This window comes from Chanodichthys erythropterus, chromosome 23, assembly GCF_024489055.1.
Source record: "Chanodichthys erythropterus isolate Z2021 chromosome 23, ASM2448905v1, whole genome shotgun sequence".
Lineage (NCBI taxonomy): Eukaryota > Metazoa > Chordata > Actinopteri > Cypriniformes > Xenocyprididae > Chanodichthys > Chanodichthys erythropterus.
This window is the reverse complement of record NC_090243.1, coordinates 6,257,065-6,271,926: the sequence shown is the minus strand read 5'-3', so window position 1 is coordinate 6,271,926 and position 14,862 is coordinate 6,257,065. Positions and strand designations below refer to the sequence as shown.

The 14,862-nt window shown below is 35.4% G+C and overlaps 1 protein-coding gene across 7 annotated transcripts in view; it reads left to right on the top strand.

Moving 5' to 3' along the window:
• relch (RAB11 binding and LisH domain, coiled-coil and HEAT repeat containing) overlaps window positions 1-14,862 on the top strand; it is a 58,003-nt gene that overhangs the window by 15,625 nt on the left and 27,516 nt on the right. For 6 of the 7 annotated variants that reach the window (XR_010893733.1, XR_010893734.1, XM_067377222.1 and 3 more), the window contains 8 exons: window positions 3,864-3,935; window positions 4,082-4,137; window positions 4,253-4,366; window positions 4,465-4,656; window positions 5,474-5,574; window positions 6,813-7,109; window positions 7,742-7,817; window positions 9,925-10,020. Coding sequence is in view for 5 of the 7 variants with exons in the window: in XM_067377222.1 (XP_067233323.1) it covers window positions 3,864-3,935; window positions 4,082-4,137; window positions 4,253-4,366; window positions 4,465-4,656; window positions 5,474-5,574; window positions 6,813-7,109; window positions 7,742-7,817; window positions 9,925-10,020 (1,004 nt within the window). In the remaining 2 variants the exon portion in view is untranslated. The remainder of the gene's footprint in view (window positions 1-3,863; window positions 3,936-4,081; window positions 4,138-4,252; window positions 4,367-4,464; window positions 4,657-5,473; window positions 5,575-6,812; window positions 7,110-7,741; window positions 7,818-9,924; window positions 10,021-14,862) is intronic. The other variant, XM_067377225.1, reaches the window with a different exon arrangement.

The following is a 14,862-nucleotide window of genomic DNA, read 5'->3' as shown; positions in this document are numbered from 1 at the left end:
TGTGTTTTGTTACTATTAATTCCTGTTAAAATTTACATCCCCAATACAAAAAAATCTCTTCAGAGCTGAGTTGTATGCAGATATTTGTTTGTATTTTTCTTGCGGTCTTTTTAAAATGTTAACTCTTTCCGATAGCGTTAAGGTCTATTCACACCAAGGTTACATTTTTAACAAAACAACGCTTTTGTATACGCTACTCCATACTCCTTTATTTTATTTTATTTTATTTTATTTTATTTTATTTTATTTTATTTTATTTTATTTTTTATTTTATTTTATTTTATTTTATTTTATTTTATTTTATTTTATTTTATTTTATTTTATTTTATTTTATTTATTAGCCTAAATCTTTTTTTTCTATATTTTTTCATTTATTTGTTGTATTTATTTTTTATTATTTTATCTTTTTATTTATTCTATTCAATTTCTATTTGTATTTCTATTTTATTTATTTATTCTTTTTTTTTTTACTCTATTTGTTAAATAATTTTTATTTATTATGTTTCAGAAAATTACAATTTTTGAATATAGTATTAAAATACTGAATATTAAATTGTGACTGTGTGGATTTCACTTTGGCCTATATTATTAAATAAACAATAAAACAAATATAAAAATATATAATTGATTTTAGTAGTATATCCATACACTAAATCCAGCAATTTTAAGGTAAAATAACATTCAAAGGTTTTATGCGCTTATTATGAATGTGATTTTATTGAAAGCTAGTTATGGGTAAGTAGAAAGCCTAAGGAACCGTGCAGCAGAATAAGATTGCTTTGTGCAAAATGTCACTTTTGCACCTCAAATTGGGCATCTCCTTCCAAATTTTGACCCCTTCGGCGATGAGCACAGCCCTGGCTGTCTGACCTGGGGTTTATTGTCTGATGGGTCTCTATTCCAGTATTTCTCTTTCCAATACTGGACCACAAACCATCCAGGCAAGCAGACCTTTGCCATTTCTTTTTTTTTTTTTCTTCTTGTTCTTACATTTTTTCCATTTGTTAAACTTGCATCCTATGCTCTGATGATCAGCAGCAAAAGTGTGTTTATCCCATTTAAGCTCTGCTTTTTCTTAGCTGTCAGTCTTTTTTCTTATTTCTTTGTCTGTTCTTCTTTCTTTCTTTCTTTCTTTCTTTCTTTCTTTCTTTCTTTCTTTCTTTCTTTCTTTCTTTCTTTCTTTCTTTCTTTCTTTATCTGGCCCTGTTCAGGTATATGGTGTTCTAGAAATCATATTGGGAAGCAGAGCTTGTGGGAGTCCCACCTGCTGATCATCTGTGCAGAGTCATGCAAATTGTCCTGTGCTCTCCATGCTTCTGTTTCCAAGTGTCTCTGGGTGTGTCTCAATCCGTTACCTAGTTCAGTACACTGCCCAAAGATTCATAGGGCTGTCTCATGATCACAATCGTTCCAGTGCACTGAAATGTTCGCTATTTAGAAATTCCCAGAATGCATTTTAAAAATCAGTCGGAATCAGCTGCATCTAGAAATGTACCAGAAGAATATTGGTTATTATACAGCAGTGTTTGTTTTTAATGCAAGATCTTGTCACAGATAACTGAGTCATCAGTGTCCTAATTGTTAGAGGATTAAGGCTCTTGCTAATCCTGAATTTCATCTTCACAAGATACTGATTCCTGTTCTAGGGAACTAGGGAGCGGAATGAGACACAGCCTCTGTTAGAACTCGCCTAGCAGGGCCACAGTAGCAGGATTGCTGCGGGGTTTTGCATACGCTAGTAAATCCCTTTCCAAATGAAGTACTCTGATTTACAACAAAGATCAAATGTAAACAGCAGATGGATTTAGACTTTTGTGTGTTTTTGATTTACAGTTGGATTGTTGTTCTGTTAAAATAAATAAGGAAAGCAATTTATTTTTGAAAGCTTTCTCCTTATAGACCAATTAGTTCTGTTTAAACTGAAGTGTGTAATTTTTTTTTTTTTTTTTTTGTGTGTTAAAATACTGGGTCCCATTTTATATTAAGTGTCTTTAACCTATGTACTAACATTTAAATTAATCATTTGATAGCCTACATGTTTTGATATGCTCTTACTCTGTACATACATGTTTTACATTGTACTTTTATTTAAAAAAATGCATATAATTACACCTATAATTACACTTTTGACCCTTCCCTTACAACTTAACCCACCCTTAAACCTACCCATACCACTAAACCTGTCCCTAACCTTACCTGTATCCACCTCAATAACAGTAAAAGTGTTTTGCTTTACAGCACGGACACAATAAGTACATTGTATGGTACCGAACATATTTTTCAATTTAAGTACATGGTAGTTAAAGACACCTAATATAAAGTGTGAATACTGTCATATTTCACCCTTGTATGCAGAGACGGCTATACGGTAAGACATTCAAAGGTTGATTCCTCTGAAACTTGCAATCACTGTGTCTCTGCGATAGTGTTGTCAAAAGTACCGACTTCAATACCATGTCCATACTGAAATTTTTAAAAATGAGTCTATTTGAGCACTGTTGAGCGGATTTGTAAACACCTCTGATTGGCCATTGTCTATCACTGGTCCGCTGATAGACATCCTCTTTCAAACGCTCTTGTGTGTATCTGTGTAAGCGCTTGGTGATGAGCGTCATTGATGTCTATTTACAGCATGTTTTTGAAGCTTTGATCATTGCAGCCAATCACAGACATATATGTTGAGCCCGTGAACACAATAGCCAATCAGGGTGTTTACGAATCCGCTCAACAGCGCTTAAAGCGTCACATTTTTTATTTTTATTTTAGCATCAACTTGATGTCGGTACTTTTGACAACACTACTCTGTCGTGGCAACATTGGTCTAGCCAGTGACATGAGTTTGGGGCAGGACTACCTGTTTCAATCATTAGGCCAGTCCTACATGGCATAGTTTACACTTTGTAGTCCTTCGAAAAACAGTATGGTTTTAACACCAGCATCCTGGCCAGATTTGACCATTGGCCTCTGTCCATCATCATGGCCTCCTAATCATCCCCATATACTGATTGGCTTCATCACTCTGTCTCCTCTCCACCAATAAGCTGGTGTGTGGTGGGTGTTCTGGTGCAATATGGCTGCCGTCACATCATCCAGGTGGATGCTGCACATTGGTGGTGGTTGAGGAGATTCCCCCCTTCCATATTTAAAGTGCTTTAAGTGCTGAGAAAAGCGCTATATAAATGTAACAAATTATTATTTTAGTACTGCTGGGTAATAATCCAGTGTGAAGTCAGTACTAATGTAGATTTGAAGCGGGATGCTATTCTGCAACCTAACCAGTCCAACAAATGGGACTCCCTTTGGTCATGTGAACTTTATGGACACATGCAAGCAACTGCCATAAGATGGCAAGTGCACTTTAAATGTGCTATTTGGGACTGGACCCTATTTTTAAAAAAAATCTGTTTGATGAAGCTAGTGCAATAGAAATTACACACTTCAGCTGTAAAAGTCCATGGAAATTAGGAGATCTAAAGAAATTTGCGAATGGATTTTTTTTAACCTTTCATTTAAAACAAACAAATAGACTTTGCTTTGCTCTAAATCCCTGGTCAGACAGCAGCTAGTGAATTTTGCAATGAAAACCCGAAGGGAAATAAATAAATGTGTAAATATGTTCACTATCTGGCAGCTCCTCCAGCAACCTCTGCTGCATGTGTTCATTAGATCCATAGTGTGCATGTCCCTGTTTTGGTTCTGCCTCAGCTTCTTACAAAAGTTGTTGTTTTTTCTTTCATTTCTTTTTTTGATTTTGTTTTTTCATGGCCATCCTTTGTTCTTTTTTTCCCTTTTTGTTTTGTTTCTTTGTTCCCTTCTCTTGGTTGGATGCCTGTTTGTGTGTGACCCACTTCCCCCTGGTCCAGTTCTGGAGTTTGAACTGCGGAAAGCCAAGGAGACCATTCAGGCTCTTCGTGCCAACTTGACTCAGGCTGCAGGTGGCGTACTTTCAACTTTTACACACTTCAGTCCTTTCTGCTATAGGAGCTGCTCTCATTCCTAAAGGCAGTTTGTAATGTCCACCATAAATCAAATTCCAGCTCACTCGTTTCTCTTCCTTTCTGTTTCTTTTTTTCCTCTGTAGAATGCGAGAATCCCTCTCAAGAGAGAAAAAACTACAAATCCAGTCCTGAAATTCAGGTTACCTTTATTTTCCCTTTGTTATAATGGTATAATAAACCTAAACATATTACATTTCTCTAATAAGCTCATTATGAACAGCTAGTTTGAATCACACATTTATTATTTTTTTCAGGAACCTATTCGCCCTCTTGAAAAAAGAGCCTTAAATTTTTTAGTTAATGAATATTTATTGAAAAATGAATACAAGTTAACGTCCATCACATTCTCAGATGAAAATGATGATCAGGTAAGCCTTTATAAGTCCATTTGATACATTGATTTTAATAGGATTATTTATTTATTATTTTAATTCTTCCTGTTATTTATGATATTCCATTTCTGCAGGATTTTGAGTTGTGGGATGATGTGGGTCTAAACATTCCCAAACCTCCAGACCTACTGCATCTCTATAGGAACTGTGGGAATAGCCTGACTTTGCATCGGGATACAGTGGATGTGGCGGTCAGTGTGGACCCAAGTGACTTGCCTGGAGACTATTTTACCCAGGAACCTGTGCAGCAAACTGAGGCCATACAGGTATTTACGTATAGAAAGAAATATTGGGATTGCAGTCAGATGATTACATGAACATATCCTGGTTAAGCCTTTATTCTGAAATAAAATTCGGATAAATGACATATACTAGCCGTCTTAGTAAGACATCAGACACTGGGCCCAGTTTTTCAAAATTAATCTGATCAGATTTCAGCAGTTGGAGTGGATCAAATCTTGAAAATGGTTTGTTCAAAAGGAAAAAGGGGAGGAACATTTATGTTTCAATGCTTTTGCGTTCTCTCACAAATGTCCCCTCCCATCTCATTTTTTCCCCCATCACCATGTCCCTTTTTGGGGCTCCGTAGGGATGACTGTTTAAAGTAATTTGACAATGAAAGGTGATGTTTGCATCATTTATTGTGCTGTTTTCTTTCTCTTCAAATAAAAACACTAAAGTGACCCCACATTGACTCTCCTACCTGTTGTTCTTGTTCTACTAACCTAAATTGTGATATGCTATCCCATTTAGAGCACTGTTTATCCAGATTTGGTAATCTGAAAAAGTGTGTATCTGAATCAGGGTGACCCAATGCGGCTTTTCTTTGAAAAATTAGCTCAAAAGTATGGATCGCAAAACCTTCTGATCCATATTAAACTTTTTTGAGCAACTTGGCCCTGGAGTAGTGGCTTAATCAGATTAAGGCAATCAGGTTACATTTACATTACACTTACGTAATCAGAATAAAACTAAATCCCAGTAATCCCATGTCAAATATCTATTCAAAAGGGATTTTTGATTAAACATGCTGCTCTATGGTGATATATGCCAACATTTAAGACATTATATTGCCGTCCACAGCAGCAGCAGCAGCAGGAAGTGGTTCAAGAGCTGGAATATCAGATCAGCCTGCTGAACAGTGAGAAACAGAGTCTGGCTGAACAGATTAAGAAGCTCCAGAGGTAAGAGTCATTGCCTGCTGCCTGAGGGCCCAATTCAATCAGAAACATCTGAAACCTGCCGCATGAGCCCATGTAATCAGAGCTCAGAGCAGCAACCTGTGATTACAGTCATAATTATTAACTGCTCTCAGCACAGGGTCTTATTTCATCAGCTGATGTTTATATAAATCATATTACTTTGTGGAAAAATATTAAGATGTGTTTTTTCACTGTCATGCATTCCTTATGATTTTCATGTTAATCAGTTAACCTGCTAAGCTAGCATGTCCCTTTAACCATATAACCATGTTTTAATATGATTATATGTAAATAACATGCACTAATACTATATTTAGGTTAAAACTAATATTTTAATTTTCAAAGGTATTATTAAATGTATAATATTATTTTAGTTTTATTATTAATTTTAAAGATATTCATTATTATTGTTAATAATAATTTTATTATTTGTAAATTGATGCATTAACCACACAAACTACACTACTGTCCAAAAGTTTTGGGTCAGACAGATCTTTTTAAATGTTTTTGACAGAAGTCTCAGCAGTTATTTGTTCAAAAATGCAGTAAAACTGTAATATCATTACAATTTAAAGTAACTTTTCTATAATATATTTTAAAATGCTATTTATTCATGCGATGACAAAGCTGAATTTTCAGCAACCATTATTTAGTCTTCATTGTCACATGATCCATTAGATATCCTTCTAATATGCTGATTTGTTGTGCTGCTTAATATTTTTGTGTAAACCATGATAATTTTTTTTAGAATTCTTTGATTAATAGAAAGGTCAAAAGAACAGTATTTATTTGAAATAAAATCTTGTATTGTATTATAAATGTTTACTATGCCTGTTGATCAATTTAATGCATCTTTGCTGAATAAAAGAAGAAAAAAATATTTCAAAGAAGACCCAAACTTTTGAAATATATAATTAAATATAAAAAATAAATGACTCCAGTATTCTAATGTTCTGCTTTCAAGCACTGTGGAAACCAGTCCCCTCGGGCTCAGTGGACTCTTGTCATCATGACCTTTGGGTCTCTGACATTTTTCAGCATGGCATTTTCTCTCTTTTAACTAGATTTGCCTCCACTTGATATTTTGTCTTTTCTGTCTCTCACTCTCCTGTCTGTTTGCCACAACACTATATGCGTGCCTATATTTTACTATATTTTGCATAAGTTTTGCACATTGCTATCTCTAATATATACATTTGTTTGTGTGTGTGCATGCGCAGTGATATCCAGGCGCTTCAGAGGAACGTTTCATCAGAACCCACAACTGTAGTGAAGTCGACTCCATCTAAAGACCCTCTATGTGATAAACCCCACCTAGACAATGGACAGTATTTGGACATACGAGGGGTCACAGAAACAGACAGCCCCCTGGATGCCAACACTACAAAGACCTCAACCACTACAACTACTACTACTGACTGCACTGAAAGCACCACTACTGCTACACAACCTCACAACAAACTAAAGTCTCAGAGTCAGCAGGGTAAAACCGCTGTGAAATTCGACCAGCCCAACAGGTGAGACCTGCACTTCCTTGTGGACTGCTTTATGACTGTTAAAAGGAGTTGATGAGATGCAAATAAAGAAATTATTCAAACAAACAAACAACAAAATGTTATTAGAAGAGATATCTGTTACAAAACCTGGTGAGCTTCCTACCTATAGTAGACCACATTTTTGGCTTTCCCAAATATTATGCAGAAAACTTGCAGACATAATGCTAGCATTATGCATAGCGTTGCTTTATGCTTTCTAGGTGGTTGATAGGGCATTGGTAGATGGCTGCATATCAGTGTGGTAACTTTTGTCATTGTAGACTATAGACAGTGAGGCAGCTTACTAGGTTTTGGAACAGAGCCATTATGACCGCTAGATGGCAGCACCATATTGAGCACTTTTGCAGTCCTCGCCCATCTTTTACTGCAGTGCTGACTGGCTCCATATATTCCATTCATCATCATTTTGCACATCTGCTCCGGATGGACTTTTACCCCACGAGGCTGATTCAGACAAATTACGCTCTCCTTGTTTTGACTGTTCCTATATCAGCGTTTTTCTCTGTTCTGTGGAAAGCTGTGCTAATATGTGGAGTTATTGGTAACCGGAGGTGGAGGTGGCTTGTTAAATCATGTTTTGTTTGCTTGTGCAGAAAGCTGTCTCCGGTCTTCCACCAAGCACTTTTGTCCTTCTGTCGAATGTCTGCTGACAGTAGGCTGGGCTCAGAGGTGAGTGAGATCAGGTAGCGTACAGGTTACAAATGCACAAGCACCTAAAGGGATAGTTCACCTAAAAGTATGAAGTTTGTCATTATTTACTCACCCACATGCTGTTTGAAACCAGCATGACTTTCTTTCTTCAGTGGAACATTTGAATTGGCTGCACTTTTCAGTTCAGTTACAGTGAATAGGGCCTGCAGCACTTAATCTTAAAGGATGAAAAGGCACCCTAAATGTATTATTAAACAGCTCTATATGACTCATGCTCTGTATTCCTAATTCCTCCAAAGCCCTACAATAGCTTTGTGTGACAAACAGACCAAATATAAATAGTTGTTCTCTAAAAAATACTAATATCTGCTAAGGAGTCATTCTTTCAATTTTCAAAAGTCATCATTTTTACCTTTTTAAAAGTCAAATCTTTTATATTTTTCAATGGAACCAGTTCACAAAACCAAGTCTGAATGATTGTTCATGAACCAGTGTGATTTGGTTCAGTGTTGTTAGTTTTAATTGAAACTAAAACTATTAAAAACCATATTCAGTAATTGAAATAAAGCTAAAATAAAATAAAATCTAAATTAGTGTTGTCAAATGTTATGATACCAGCATTTCCCCCAAGCTGGACCAGCCAATACACATGTGCAGTCATAATATAAGCCCACATCTCAGAACACTGACTGTTTCTATTGACCCCTTTGGAGCAGACGTCACAATCACGTCACTTGCAGCTGCGCACGCATACCGGTTGCAGAAAAATAGTGGTAGCAATTGGAGGAAAATCTGCAAAATCCACAGAATAATGTGGATGTTGGAATCGGAATGCAAAAAATATAGTCTTCATTTTTAAAGAAAACCATCGTTGAAAATGTCCTTTGAAGCTAAACGGAGACGCTGGACTGATGACACCTGCAAGGATTAGTCTACTATTAAAGCAGGAATTTGATGTAAACAGTAAGTCTACATAATATTCACATATGCAGTTCAGAGGACATGCATACATAGCAGTTAGAGCATTAAATAATATTTAAACCTATAGCAGTTTACATATAACATTTTTATAGACTGTTTAAAAGTTATCTTTCACAATTCTGACTTTTTTTCTTGCATTTGCGTGTTTATTACTCCCAGTTCGGACTTTATAACTCGCAGTTGTGAGTTTATTTCACAATTCTGAGGGAAAAAAAACTCTCAATCTCACAATTATGTTTTTCTTTGTAAGAAATGTGAGATATAAACTCAGATTTGCGAGAAATAAAAGTCAGAATTGTGAGATATAAACTCTAAATTAACTTTTTTTTATTCTTTTATTTCGTGGCTTCCATAGACTGCTACTGCTCAACTGTCATTTTCTGCAACCAGGTAGGCTTCGCCCACAAAAAAACGTCATCGCTGTTTGCAAACACCAAATTGGAGCATCTAAAGGCAGCTGCATTGACTAGCTATTTTATTTAGAAGGCGAGACTTATTCTGCCATATTGCACGTTGCACTTTCTCCCATTCGTAGTGATATGAATGCACCATCTCTCTCAGTCTAAAGTCTTTGGTATAAATAAGTTTTTATAAATAATCATAAAATAACACTGATTTGGTTAAATCACTGATTCGATGCATGGCTCACTGGAGATGAAGATTGTCATTGAATAATGATTGTAATTTCGGTCTGTTCATCACACAAAGCTCATATAACTTAGATTTTAAGTGGTGCACTTAAAATAAGTCATGTGCACCTCTTTTCTACTGCTTTTATTTTGTTAAAGTCATAGATTTGTAATAATGTGAGGGGTAAAAAAAAGAAGACAATTGTAATTTTTGAGTGAACTCCTCCTTTAAACTATTATGACCGGTCATTAGCACAGAAAGAAGTGCACTGGGAGCGGTTTAGTTGTCTTTGCTTTCAAAATCGCAAGGAATGCATTAATAGGCACATTTGAGAGGTCACAGAGTTCACAGTGTCTTCTATGTCCAGAATACAAAAGCAGAAAAGGTTCTCGGGTTGCAGCTATGCAGTAATTTTAAGGCATGTGTGATTATATGAAAAGCCTGACATGTTTGCCATTGCTGGACTTTATGTGGCGACATTCTTGCGTCTAATTCCCGTGTCCTCGTTTCTCAGGTGTCTCGAATCGCTGACAGTGAGCAGAGCGTCATGCTCATGTTGGGCCGCTGCCTGCCACACATCGTACCCAACGTCCTGCTGGCCAAGCGAGAGGTAACCAACCAGTGACCTTTTGACCCAACAGCCCCACCCATTTTCCATCAGCCACTACGGTTTCCATGTCCACTGCGGCTGGCTTCTCCCTCTCATTCTATTCTTAATTCAGTGTTGACTCAACTTATATTTTTCCATATGCAATTGTGTGTGTGTCTCTCTCTCTCTCTCTCTCTCTCTCCCCCCGACCCAGTCCACCTCTCTCTCTTTTGTTCTGTTCACTCATTTCTTCTCTTGCTTTTGTGCATGCATCTCACTGCTCCGATAGAGAATGGTTGTGCACCTCTGTCAGGTGAGTGGAAAACATCGGCACGTTCTCACATCAGCCCTCCTTCCTTCATCATGCGTGTGACATTTGTCCTTTCAGTTGGCCTGGCTTTTCATTGCTTACTTTGTTTACAGTGACTATCAAATGCATTTCCTTTCATAAATTTCTCTTTTTATTGATGACTGAAGCTTTGGATTTGTTTCAACTTGGCTTAATATTGATCTTCTACAGCTCTAAATGTCATTTTTAGACTTTCTAAGGTATTTACAAACACTAATTCACAGCAATAATCTGTAATGAGAATAGCATATTTGTTCAAATCAGTGGTTGTCAACCAGGGTGCCTCAACAAACTTCCAAGGAGCCTCAAGATTACTTAAAATAAGAAAAAAAGGGAAAGCATGAAATTAAGCTAAAACAACTAAAAATCAAGGATAGTATATAGTATCAAGTATATTTTATAGTTAAATAGTTAGTTCACTTAAAACTGAAAATTCTGTCATTATTTACTCACCCTCGTAACACCTTCATTCATCTTCGAAACACAAATTAAGATATTTTTGATAAAATCTGATGGCTCAGTAAGGCCTCCGTTAACAAAAAGATAATTAACACTTTCAAATGCCCAGAAAGCTACTAAAGACATACTTAAAACAGTTCATGTGACTACAGTGGTTCAACCTTAATGTTATGAAGCGACGAGAATACTTTTTGTGTGGCAAAAAAACAAAACAACGACTTTATTCAACAATATCTAGCGATGGGCGATTTCAAAACACTGGTTCATGAAGCTTCGAAGCTTTACAAATCTTTTGCTTCGAATCAGTGGTTCGGAGCGTGTATCAAACTGCCAAAGTCACATGATTTCAGTAAACGAGGCTTTGTTACGTCATAAGTGTTTCGAAATGTTTCGAGATTTCAATGGTTCAAAAATATCTTAATTTATCTTCCGAAGATGAACTTGTTACTGAAAGGTCTTACGGGGGGGGGGAAGTAATTAAGGACAAATTTCATGTTTTGGGTGAACTAACCCTTTAATAATGAATTTGTTTTCAATATAATGCCTTTCTGTAGCTGGTATATACTTTTTTTTTATCATTTGAACTTTGGTTGTCATATTTATGATATCTTAATGTATCTTACATTGCATTCTAAAATATTATCATAAATATCAACAAAATTTCAAATGATTAAAAAAGGTAAATAAGGCAAAACAAGCGATACATAAATGATAGAACAGGGAAAAAGTTAACTTTAAGCTAGAACGTGTATTAAAATGTCTTTTTCTTCCAGGAAAACAGCAGGAAAATTTTACTGGCTAATCTTGCTCTCAGGGCATTGAAAGCTTTGACGTAAACTAAGAGCTATTGACAGTAGAAAAAGGGAAGAACCCTTTGATATGTCTCACCTCAGCTTCCTTTTTCAATGGAAAAATATGTCTACAGGCTGTGTGTTGCTGGGATTTTACTACAGTTAAAGTCACAATAAAAATCAAAATTGACAATTCTTATTTTTGATGGAATATTACAGTGTTTATTATAAATGATTTATCTGTGCACATTTTTTTCCCTCGTAATCTTTAATCAAAATAAGTTCCCCTGCCCTTTGCAGCAACTTTTCTTCTCTTCTCTGATGAGGTGTTTACTGGCGCAAAGGTGGGACAACCTGTCACTCACATAAGAATCCACCAATAGCAAAAAACAACTATCCAAATAATTCCCTATGGACAAAATCAAGTCCCGCCGTACATTTTTTCTTGTTCGAGAAGCTGCTTCACTCGGATATACGTCACACAGGGAAGAAAAGACTATCGCAACTTCCATTTTATAACAACTTTAAAGTGTATTCTTATTCATGATTTTAAGTGGCATCCCTAAAAACTCCTTAACTGTGGTAAACCAATGTAACATACCACCCCTAAGGGTGGCCGTCACACTGCACTTTTCCTTCCATTGACTTCCATTTATACACATGCAATTGTAGGAGACCGGAAATACAAGCTCATGTGAAAGTTTTGCATTTCACCTGTCATGATTGATGCGTTACAGCGTAACCTCTTAGCTGCAGATTGTATATTTTTACTTTTTTGGATTTATTATTTCTGTTAAATTCATGTTTTTAAAAGGGGCACCACAGAGCGAGATGTCATGTCTTTCTTTGTCGTGTCTGAGGAAATTTTGCATACTTAAAGTATAGTGTGACTGCACTTGATGTTGCGTATTGCTTGCATAAATGCCAGCAACAGGAACATACATTGCAGCATTGTTTAATGAATATAGTTAATTTTAACTATAAATAAACACTTGGTAACACTTTAAAATAAACTCATTTAACATTAGCTAATGTATTAACTAACATTGAGCAATATATTACTACAGCATTTATTAAACTTAATTAATTTTAATTAATAAAAATGTTCTTGTTAGTTCACAGTGCATTATTTAACTTATGATTTTAATGGTGTATTAGTAAATGTTGAGATTAAGATTAATAAATGCTGTAGAAATATTGTACATTGTTAGTTCATGTTAACTAATGTTGTTAATATTAATAAACCTTATTGAAAGATGTTACCATAAAATTGTTAATAATAATCAAAATATGCAGTTTTTCTGCAAATAAATATAGTTAATTAGCCCAACTGGAAGCTGTTAACAGTTGCTGTCACAGGTGTGTGAATATATAATTTTACATTTGGGGTCAAATGCGGCTCATCCAATCTGAGTTGTTTTTATAAATAGTGAGTAACTAAACTAAATAGTGATTTCAAATGAACTTTGACAGCCAAGGCATTGGAACATTTCTGTGCTTCATTCTGCAGTAATAATGGCTGCCTTTCAGCTGATCGTCTGAGTTTAAATTGTTTTCTTTGCCTCCCTGTTACAGAGCTGATTTGGTTTAAATGACTAAACTTTAAAAAAAAAAAAAAAAGGTGTGTACCGTTCCAAGCTAGTTCCACAGCATTTCCCCCTTCAGGCCCCTCTGATTTGCATAGGGCAGTTCTGTTTTACAGGTGCCAGGTGACAGATTAAGACAAATTGGAAGCCTTCCAGGCTGAAGTTAAATGAAAACAGACACCACAGGAGGAGCAGAGATCTTCTCGCTCTCGCCTAAACTGGACTTTGAGCTTTGCCTGTTAATTCTGTTAGCTTCATAAACTTCTTCCTTGAATTCAGGCACACTCACGCTCTGCCACACCCTCAGATTTTCCCCCTCATCTGGGGCAGAACAATTACTAATCAGGAGCTGCTGGAACACCTGCCTTGCAATATAATTCTGGTCATCTGTAGACCTACAAAAACGTTATTGTAAAGATAAAATCTTTCTGAATTAAAGGCTATTCAAGTTATTGATTACCACGTGAAACAGATAAGACATCAGGTACACCAGCCATTAAATTGTGTGTTTGCAACAGTCCAAAACTATGCCTGGTGTGTGTTTACATATGTGGGTGTATTTCTGATTGGACCTCTTTGCTTTCTGCTGGCAATTATCTTGATATGTAGCTGTTGATTTTCTTTGTATTTAAGAAATGAATCAATGCAGGCTGATGGTAGAGCTGCAGATTTGCATATAAATACAAGTTTTTTTTTGTTTTTTTTTATGGGAAACAAACGTGCAAGTTCTTAAGTGTTTTTTTTTTCTTCTGTGTTCAGAACAGATATACTGTAAAAAATTTTCTTTTTTTTCTTTTCTTTTTTTTATAAATATTGACATATTTGGTATTTATTTTGACTATTTATTTGGTATTGCATTAGATAAAAATATTAAAGTACAAAATACTTTTTGTAAAGTATACTTTTTGTAAAATGTAAAAAATATATTTTATTTATTCGTTTTTTCTAAAAAAAAAAATTTAAAAAACGTATACACCTATAACAACTATATATATATATATATATATATATATATATATATATATATATATATATATATATATATATATATATATATATATATATATATATATATATATATATAATGAAAACATTTTATTAATTATAAAACCTTGTTCACTGTTATAACGACAATATATATACAATTTTTTTTTTAAATTACAAAAGAATTGAAAGTCATTTATTAGTCAAAGTGTCAAAACCCTCTAAAATAGTTAGTTTGATATTTATTAACTAATGCAGTGCGATTGTTTTATTTTTTGCATAAAAAGGCAGTTTTTCTTGGAAAAGTCCTCTATAGTTGTAACAAGCCCCAACTACAATTTGTGTGTGCATTTATTTATTGGTCGAAATAGCAAAGCTCTTCCCATTCTTAATGCCTGCTTTTTGTTGTGCTGACTGTAAGCATTCATCTTTTTTCCAGTAGCTCTTCCACAGCTTCCACTCACACATTTACATGCTTTTGCTTTGGGCCAGAGCCAAATAAAATACTTCATAAACGTGCCTCTGTTGAAAGCACTCCTCCAGGTGCTGGAGACGCTGCACACCGCTAATGCCACACAGTCACTACTCATGAAACGGCTCACTGCCGTCTCCAACAGACCAGCCCTTAGTTTTGTAACATCTGACATCTGATTAAAATGATGGTTTTAACTCTTGGCAGGTGACAGAAGCGGGT